General features: G+C 39.1%; 1 protein-coding gene across 1 annotated transcript; it reads left to right on the top strand.

Moving 5' to 3' along the window:
• The first annotated feature begins 2,556 nt into the window (after window positions 1-2,556).
• On the top strand, window positions 2,557-8,813 carry LOC308095911 (uncharacterized protein). The gene is made up of 8 exons (XM_080443069.1): window positions 2,557-2,649; window positions 3,729-3,807; window positions 4,018-4,094; window positions 4,411-4,561; window positions 5,950-6,065; window positions 6,357-6,435; window positions 6,524-6,632; window positions 7,408-8,813. Exons 4-8 carry the CDS (start codon window positions 4,460-4,462, stop codon window positions 8,358-8,360), a joined length of 1,359 nt encoding a protein of 452 aa, XP_080299195.1. The 5' UTR covers window positions 2,557-2,649; window positions 3,729-3,807; window positions 4,018-4,094; window positions 4,411-4,459; the 3' UTR covers window positions 8,361-8,813.
• The last annotated feature ends 1,914 nt before the right edge of the window (window positions 8,814-10,727 follow it).

The following is a 10,727-nucleotide window of genomic DNA, read 5'->3' on the forward strand; positions in this document are numbered from 1 at the left end:
ACATGACAGTTGAAAAAATGACAAAATTAAAAAAATAGTTATCGTAATGAAACTTCCCCAGTTGATTACTTACATGAAGTCAATGATTTATCGTATTACAAGTTTTCTGAAATTGTATATTTAAATATGCAAATTGGGCATTTGAGCCAGAGCCCCAAAATTGAGCCAGATATTGAATATTCCCTCGTTAAAAAACTTTTACTCCAACATCTTAACAAAATGAAATAAGAATGTTGACTCTGGCTTTGTCCAATGTTCCAATGTTGATTCTGGAAAGTTATGCGAATTCGGGCATATTTTCCTAATACCTAATTTGCATATTTATATATACAATTTCAGAAAACGAATAATACGATAAATCATTGTCTTCATGTAAGTAATCAACTGGGAAAGTTTCATTATGATAACTATTTTTTAAATGTCATTTTTTTCACCTGTCATGTACGTATGGGGAAAATAACAAAATGTGTGATAAATATGAAAAAGCTGCTCCTGTGGAAAGGTTATCATATATTTATTTACTTATATTGACCCTATAAACAATTTAATATAGGTATGGTTTTGCCCACTCTTTCGATAATGAAATCTTGTCTGGCTCATGGACTATATGGAGAATAAGCAGATGGAGGCTGTGCGATTTTCCATTCCTCATCAGGATTTCACTTCTCAGTTCTGCCAGCAGACGGCGCCAGATAATATGTTTTAAGGGCTGCTGATGAAAATGTATTTCAACCTCAGAATGCCACTGTTAGCTTTGCAGTGGTTCTAAACGTGGGTTCCTTGGGGGGCGGAGGTTCCAGGGGGTCCCCCGCTTAATGATTGATAGTTACTCCTAATACAATAATGGTTATACTCTAGTAAAACGTTGATACAGGCCTTTTATTTTACTTGTAACTAAGTGGTATTGCTACTTTTACTTTAGTAACAAATCTAAGTTCTTCCTCGACTACTGCTTCATTTCAGTTGGTATTATTATTTCATTAAATAGATTTGTGACATTTCTATGCTTTTATTTCAGACAGGAGAGTGTACAGAGAGGGGTAAACCAATGGCACCGCAAGAGGTTGAATTTTGTGGATTGCATTACAAGGTGACAAAAAAGACCCTCTATGCTATTATGGCAAGGTGTTTCCCTCAGACGTCAAACTACAGTACCCTTAGACCTCACCACCACATGTTTATAGCATGGCTTCACAGAAGTGAGCCGCGTAGAAGAGGATCTGTCTGTCTTTTTTTATCACATTAAGAAACCATCAAACCAAATAATTAACTAAACTGAATGGGGGGCGGCCATAGCTGAGTCGATAGTGAGCCCGCCTAGGGAGCCAGAGGCCCTGGTTGCCCCAGGTACGATTCCAGGCCACGCCAGCATATGTGTCGATGAAATGAAATTTGTCCCTGAGCAAGACTCTTAACCCCTAATTGCTCACAGGCCCTCATTGGAAACAAGCCCGCAAGGACTTTCATGAACGTCCTGTTAAAAGGAATTATCCTTATCCTTAATGGTTCACTGAACTGAATGATTTTGAGGATGAATAACAAACAAGGGCGCGAGCTTTCCCTTGGTATCTGGATCGAGTCTGTCACTAAGTTACAGACTCGATCCAGATACCAAGGGAAAACTCTCCAGTCATATGCACTCCTTTTTGTCAACTGAATTGTATGGTACGTGACTGGAACAGCTGCGATAATATACTGTACATGTCGTGGGTTTGTCTTCAGGTCTACTTCACTTTGGATTATGAAGCTTTGACAACAATGCTGGTTATCCCCATAAAAAGCTACTCACTGGCCCGGATCGCTGGCGTAGCGGTCCGGGCACCTAGGCTGTATGTCTTCACTTGAAAACTATCAATAAAGACAGAAAATCAAAAAAAAACTAATACATAAAAAAGAAAGAAAAGCTGCTCACTGTAGTAGGCCTACATGAATTGAATACACAGGACCACAATGGAAAAAAGCCCTTGTGTTATCCTTTAAGCAATATTGTATAGCTGTACCCCTGTACCTTTTGCAAACTGTTATTTAAGTATTCAATCAATCAATCGATCAATAAATCAATCAGATTGATTCCAAACGAGTGTTTTCTTGAGCGTAAACAGCATTCAGTTATTATAAGTCACACAGTTATTCAGGGCGGCCTATAATAAGTATATTCCAATCTCATGATAAAATGGTAACACAATATAAAGCAGCTGTCGGGTAGAAACCTCATATCTCCATGTTTCAATGTTTTATATTTCTTAGTCACTTAATGTCCTACCTCGTCATACTAGAGTGTCAAGCTAAAGTAGTGAAAAATAGCCAATCTACAAGCTCACAACACGTTGCATCCACGACGCGTTGTGAGCTTGTAGATTTTTGTTCCATTTCCTGAAAAGTAACGTTTATTTTTGGACATACAGTGGTTACCTGTTCGTTCATGCGCGATCTTCAAACGGACGACTATTGCCGCCTATTGGACCTCAGAGGTACCTAAACGTACCTTTAAAAGTTGACGCCCACAGAATCTCAGCGCCTCCCATAGGCTTAATTCACGTGACGTCAGTTCACTTCCGGGTTTAGTGTTAGTGGTGATGTACTGGGATTTCTCCGTCAGGCTAAACAGTGTGTCTCCAGAACAAAGCCAGCAACTATTCGTGTTTTATGGTAAAGTAAATTCTACTACTGTTTTCTGTTTTATCATCTTGTTTTCTTGATTGAACTATCGTTTTTTTACATTTTAAAATTCGGAAATTGCCTTAGATTGGGTTGAGAATGTATGCTAGCAATGCTAATAATATTAGCCCTGCTGTCTGCCTGCCTGTGTAACACTTTTTTTTATTATTTTCTTTTTTTATAAATGATGAAGTGGCGATGCCAGGGTGTAGGTTTTGTTTTAAAACTACAATGTATTTGTAATCAGATATAACATTAGTGTATATCCATTATAACCCAGTGTGTTATCCTTTGTATCTCACTGTGTGTGTACATATAGCTATAACCAAATGAACCCGACGTATTTTCAGTGGTGGAAAGTAACTAAGTACATCTACCCAAGTACTGTACTTAAGTACAATTTGTAGGTACTTTTACTTTACTGGAGTATTTCCAATCATTACTTTTACTTCTACTCCACTACATCTCAGAGGCAAATATTGTACTTTTACTCCACTGAAATTATTTGAAAACTTTATTAACTAGTTACTTTGCAGATTTTGATGATTATTACAAAACATACATTAACCACATTACACCTTAATACTTCTACAAGCTTGTGAGCTTGTAGATCTGCTATGGGACATTCTGCATAATGAGTATACTTTCTACTTTTGGTACTTTTTAAGTACATTTTGATACCAATACTGTACTTTTACTCAAGTACATTTTGAATTCCAGACTTTTACTTGTAACAGTGTTTCTACATTGCAGTATTGATACTTTTACTTAAGTAAAAGAATTGCGTACTTTTCCACCACTGCATGTTTTAACATCCCTGTGAAATAAGAGATGATTAGGAAATAACCTGACTTGATGCATTTCATGTTTACATGCAGATCTGAGAAGTTGAATGATAGACAAGTAGAGTATTTTATCAGGCGACACTATGGAAATGATATTGCATGATTTCAAAGCCTAGCTCTCATGAAATAATTTGTGAAGTTGCCAGAGCACTTATGCTCAGCTAAGGTTTTCATTGTACACCTGCAACAACTGATTATTTACAACTGATTACTCCTTCCTTCAAGGTACCGGGCAGGACTGCATGACAGTGGTGTGTCCTCCTCCCTGAGCCAAGACAAGGTTTAACCTACCTCAACTATACAGGTATATGAATTGTTTGATTAACTGATAGAATGATAGACAAGTCAGATATTTTTTGAGGCGACACTATGGAAATGATATTGCATGATTTCATAGCCTAGCTTTCATGAAATAATAATTTGTGAAGTTGCCAGAGCACGTATGGTCAGCTGAGGTTTCCGTTGTACACCTGCAACAACTGATTATTTACAACTGATTACTCCTTCCTTCAAGGCACCGGGCAGGACTGCATGGCAGTAGTGTCGTCCTCCCTGAGCCAAGTCTGAACTTGACCTACCTCAACTATACTGGTATATGAATTCTTTGATTAACCACTAATAAGGTACATGAATCCTCAGTGGATACTGGATATCGATAATTTTTTATCATGTTTCTAAAAATGTATAGTCACTCACCATACTGACTCTTAATCTCCTGATTGATTACGTTATTAACATTTAGAAAAAGGTACAGTGGTACGATTATACAGTGAAGCTAAAAGGATAACACAAAAAAGCCCAGAGGACTTGTTTCCAATGCTGCCATTGTATCACTGGAAAGATTGTTCTCAAAATCTTAATCTAAACCATTTCCATGCAGATCATTATTGTTGCTATTTCTTTTCAGATTATGGAATTCACCAAGTCCCTATCACATCTGCCGCAAATGAGGTTCAATGATGTTGAACGACTTGTTGCCAAGTTTTCCCATACACCAGGTTCCAAACAGGAAAAAGGCTACAAGTTCTACTTCGAACAGTACCTGTTTGATTTTGAAGGTAAAGTGCTTTTGTCTTTTTTTATGTTGTCTTTCTGTTTTCCAAAATAAAAACATTGCATATAGCATACCATATTATTGATCAGGTTACTGTAGCACCACCTGCAAACTAACACCTTTCCATACTACTGGGGTAGTGGTTCTGAAATGTATAGGCCTACATATTAAGCCGTGGACCCCCATCTGAATAGGTTTTGTGCCAGGGACGCTGCAGAAGAGAAGATTTGTGTAAAAGTTTTTCATAATAATTCTTAAGATTGTAAGTACATATTTGAAGATAGCAGATCTACAAGCTCACGGCGCTGAGCTTTATAGTGGTTAAACTGATTTTGATACTATATTCATTAATTTTGCTGGCGACCCCACTTTGAAAACCACTGAGCTATAGACGAATCCACAGACGCGCTGTCTGCAGGCCGTCATAACTGCTGTGTCAAGCGGCTGCCGCTCCGCGACACTGCAGTTATGACGTGTCTGTGGAATCGTCTATAGAATATGTATCATAAAATATAAGTCAGTAATATGCCTGGTTAATCTTGCACACTTCTTCCCAAACAATGGAACACAGTCTCTAATGTAGTTGATCATGGTGTGGCGGTGAGAGGACGATGTTACCGGTCAATGAAGAAAAATGAGGAAGCTCACTACCTACAGGTTTCTCAGATTGTTAACCTGCAGATGGTTTTCCTGCAGATGGTTTTCCTGCAGTTGGTTTTCCTGCAGATGTAGTTCCCTGCGTTTGCAGATGTTTTTCCTGCAGTTTCCTGCGATTGCAGATGAGACTTTGCAGTGTTCCCACAATGTTGCATGTACTTCAGTGTGTTTCTCAGTCTGTCAATGATTTGTGTAGCTAAACTCCCCAAAACAACTTCATACATATAAGACATATATTTAAAAACATTAGTGTCTTTTTTTGGTGGACAAATAAAAGACTGAGAAAGATTCTGTGAGATCCAAATATATTCATTGGGCCCAGACAGCTGGCGTAGCCGTCTGGGCACCTACAGTAGGCTGCTAATGCCGCCTGACAGCGTATCGCAGGTTCGACTCCCGATCCCGACGACCTTTGCTGCGTGTCACTCCCCATCTCTCTCTCCCCATTTCCTGTCAGTCTACTGTACCTATCAATAAAGGCAGAAAAAGCCACAAAAGATACATACTGTATATTCAAGTTTAAGGGTTGTTCACACCAAGCAATATAACTATAACGATAACTATTGTTCACCATTGTCTATTATAGTTATGATGTGGACACTGGCATCCACTTGAGATTGAACTTTTTTTTTGTGCTTGGTGTGAAAGGCCCTTATATACGGTATACACTCAACTTTTGATGTGTAAATGTAACGTGCACAGCAACAACACTCATTGTTATTTCCCTATTAACAGGTGACACTTTCGCAAAAGGTTCCTGTGGAACTGGAAAGCACGTCATGCTCTTGCGCTGCGGGCAAGGCACTATGTAACCACATAGTTGCACTGCTTTTTCAAACGGCACACTACAGGTACGTCCCAAAAAGTTCATTAAAAAAGTGAAACTTTCATATATTCTAGGTTCATTACACATAAAGTGAAATATTATATGACATGAATGAATGAATAAATATAGGGAAAAAACGTTTCAACAATATACATTTTTTTGGGATGCCAGCACACAGAGGAAGGCTTGACGCAGAAGACCTTGGGGTGCTGGCTATTTTTCACATTTTATGAGTCTTTTTGAGCTGTGCACCTGGCAAGTTGTATCTAAAATGTACTGAGTGCTTGTTTTTCGTTTCTGTTATGTACCTGTATAGTACCCTAGGAGTCAAGTCTGTGCCATTGCCTCTGGCATGCACCAGCTCCCTGCAAAACTGGCACCGGCCACGTACACAGGTCAGATATGGATTTTTGTTTGATGTTGAACAAGTTCAACCGTTTGTATTGTCTTGTCTATTCATTATTCAACATTATTATATTATAGGGTATTGCACCAGAGGCGACAAATGACATGGAGGTGCGGAAACCAGTGCGAAGGACAAAAGACAGTGTCAGGACCGGTGTGAAGTGCACACTGTACAGAGCATATGCTGGTGAGTATGAGAATGAGCTCCCACCTGTACAATAATTCTAATGCATTTCTAACATACATTAAATATACCTTTCTTTAGGAATTTATGATTTATTATTAGTACCAGGGTTTGGCGGAACCCTTTTTTATAAAATGCAATATTTCAGGGACAGTTTGCATGTAAATGAAGAAGAAAGGCCAGCACTCACAAACGAGTCTTTCTGAACTTTTTAGTCATAATATCAAGGCCTGTGCCATGATATATAATGACAAAGTTCAGGACTTGTTTGAGTGCTGGCCTTTCTCTTTATTTACATGGATTTCTGTTGAACCGTGCACCTGGTAAAAATAAAGGAAAAGTGTATTGGACTGAATTGTGCACGTTTTGTTTCCTCCTTTGGCAGTTTTCATTACAAACATGTACAGGGAGGTGATAACTTATAAGTGTAGGTGTCTGCTTTAGTGTAGCCTCGATCTCCAGACTTTTATTGTTTAGTTTTGCTAAAAAATAAAAGCCTGGACCATCGCGTCGGTGTACCCGGTATGAGGAAGTGTTCATTTCCCCAACCAACCAGAGTGCAGTGGGCGTCGCTCGTAATGTTGTGTTAACGGGGCGGGGGTTGACGGACAGATCGGTGAACCAATGGGATCAGGCGCAATCTCTCTCCGGCTCTATACACCCGTCCCTCTATACACGAAATCAGGAGCGTTGGGGCAGCCTAGCTTTAGTGTAAAAGAGCAGGTGTCATAATATTATGATAAATCTAAATTTGACCTCTCTCCCTTTTTTCTGTCAGGGCCACTTCCAGATACAGATGTCTTGGCAAGCGGGGAGAAATTAAAAGACCGGCGTCCACAACCCGGCATTTGTAAACTGCTCCATGGGCTTAAGGACCTTCAGATGGTCGATTCAAAATTTGGTCCAGTGCCATTTGGGTCTGTTCTGTCTTATCAGTGCCCTCCTGAAGTAAGCAGAGACATTATTAAACATCCTGGTGGCCCGGAGTTCCCTCTGTTGCCTGTAGATGGTTACGCCTATACCTGTACATCTTCAACAGCTTTTCAGCCCAGCTACAAGCAACAATGCCACTTGGACAGCTTACAGGTGTCAAGGGAGGTGTCTGCTTCTATTGAAACAGAAACCCGCCAGCAGTCCGAATGCAAGCTGTGGACCGAGGTACGCAAGCCTAGACTTACAGCCAGCAGATTCCGGGAAATATGCCATGTTCGTGGGGAGTCGTCCGCAAAAGCCTTGGCAGCCCGCATTCTAAAAGGAACTCCACAGACAGCGGCCATGAAAAGAGGACTGGATCTGGAACCTGAGATACTGAGGCAATATGCAGACTTTCTTGATGTATCTGTGACACAGTGTGGGATCATAATCCACCCTGACGCACCTCACCTTGGAGCTAGCCCTGATGCTAAGGTCTATGACCCAAAAGTAACACCACCATTTGGGCTGGCTGAGGTAAAGAGTTGTGATGTTGAATGCAAGGCACAAGTTAAACACCTTAACACAGTACAAGGCAAGGCCTACCTTAAAAAGAACCACAAATACTATTATCAGGTTCAAGGTCAACTAGCCTTAAGTGGTCTTCAGTGGTGTGATTTTGTCACAGATACTCACACTGAATACACAATTGAAAGGATTTATAGGGATGAGGAGATTATCCAGTCAATGCGACAGAAACTTGATGAGTTCTATTATAATGTGTACATGGATGTCTTCTTAACCTGTAAACCTAAGTAAATGTACTCAAGTTTCTTACTTTACCTGCGTTTCTCTCTTCTACTTTTCCGTTCGGCTGTTCCCTTCAGGGGTAGCCACAGAGAATCATCTGCCTCATCACACTGTCCTCATCACACTGTCCTCTGCATCTTCTTTCTAGTATTTAAAATCCTCCACCTTCTGTAATACTTTATATACTTGGGCGATTTGAAAATAGACGATCTATAAGCCCACAATGTGTTGTGTTGAGATGTGTCTACATTGAACATGGGACATTCTGCTTAATCGATCGGTACTTTTACTTTTGGTACTTTTTTGATGCCCGTAGATTTGTCCTTTTATGTGGTATGCAGGCGTGTCGTTGCCCGTCCATCTACAAGTGCTATGTTTTCTAGTCTGCAACCATACAGTAACCCACTTTCAACCTGCCATCCCTATTTTGGACATGTTACTATAGTATAGGTGAATAAAACACTAGGCATAAAGTATTTGTGACAATCTGTGTGATATTAAACATATGTTTGCAACATAAGTTTGTTTTTCAATCACTTAATCCAAAATGTGTAATGAAAAAAAATTGCCATTTTGACAAGTTGAAGTTTAACAGGCCTTTTACTGGACATAGTAATTTTACAAACAATACAACTTAAATTTGTAAAAATGTATACATTCAACATAAGCAATGTTACTTTTCAGGAAATGGATCCAGTCAATACATCCAGTCAATACTTCTCATTGGCTCAATATTTATAAAACCCAGACTTAACCAATTGAATAAAATAAATCTACAACCTCAACACGATTGTAGATATGCTACTTTCGTACAACATTCTTGCATGATGACAATTTATGAGAACACATTGAAATGTGGAGATGCAAGATTCCTGAATGACAGTGATGATGTATTTAAAGTCTCTAGTACCACACAAAGATAACATTTTACCCTTTTTTCTTAGATGTCGAAATTCATGAAATGTATCCATGAACATTTGCAAAAAGAAAAAAACAATGCAGAAAAGTCCCTACCTACCTAAGTTAATCCTGCTTCATTGACCACTTACTGGTTGGATTTACATCATATTTGCACAGATTGTCTACAGGTAGGACCCCAACACCCAAAACAACCAGAAAGATATGTCAAAATATTCTGTATTGTGAATCAGCAGGATTTTAGGCTCCTAGGCCTTGTTAAATATTATAGATGTTTCTTTTTTTTTCAGAGTTACTTCTATTCCTAATATATTACTGTAAAATGCCTGCAAACAAAATGACTGCTTACTAACAGGACATGTATTCTGATACCATGTTTTTACCCACTTCATATTCATGTGGAATCTAAGGATGTTTCTCAGGTAGGCCAAATATCCTGATGCCTCAAAACAGATGGAATGACAAAATATAGTTCTATAAGCCTTCTATGGTAGCCAGACTTAAAATGCAGTATGGGCTAAGTAGAATACACTACTGTGTGCCATTCTTAATGAATAATCATCAATCAGCAGCTTATTCTCAATTTCATTACTTTCATTGAAATTTCATTTCAGTCAGTCAGGGGGGGGACTGACTGACGGGGGCCAAACCGTTTTCCATAAGCTGCTGATTGATGATTATTCATTAAGAATGGCACACAAAAAGCGTATTCTACAGCATGTACTTAAGCCATACTGCATTTAGGTTGTATGGGCTTATAGAAATATATTTTGTCATTCCTGAGGCTTTGAGGTGTAGAGATATTAGGCCTACCTGAGGATCATAGATTCCATATGAATATGAAGTGGCAGGGTAAAACATGGTATCAAACTGTATTCCCTGAAGCAGTCATTTTGTTGTATTTGTAGGCATTGTACAGTATTAATAGATCAGGATTAGAAGTAACTCTTTAGTAACTCTAAAAAAAATGATGCCTTTAACCAGGCCCAAGAGCCTATAAAACCCTGCGGATTCACAATACAAGCCAATTTTAACATATTTGTCTGGTGGCTTTGGGGTGTAGGGGTCTTACCTGTAGACAATCTGGGCAAATATGATCCCTTTTTCATGCAAGGTGGGGGCAGTTCTGCATTTTCTTGGTGCAGAAATTTTATTGAAGAATTTCATGACCTTTGCAGTCAATGTAAATAGTTTGATGGTTGATAGTTAGATGACAAGTCAAAGTTATGAAAAAACAAGGTCAGGTTTTGTTCTACCTCCGACCAAAATCACAAGTGAATATTCCTATTTCTGCCTTGAATAAGGCCTTATATTATATAAAGGTGCTGCTGGACACTACCTGTACGAGCATCTGTGTATAAGTACAGTGTGAAAACAACCAGCGTGTAGAAAATGAACTCCCTATTTCAGGGTAGGTGTGTTTTTGCAGTGGTGAGCCACTTCATGGATGAATTTCAT

The sequence above is a fragment of the Gymnoscopelus braueri genome (assembly GCF_963280865.1).
Source record: "Gymnoscopelus braueri genome assembly, chromosome: 2".
In the NCBI taxonomy this organism is placed as follows: Eukaryota; Metazoa; Chordata; class Actinopteri; order Myctophiformes; family Myctophidae; genus Gymnoscopelus; species Gymnoscopelus braueri.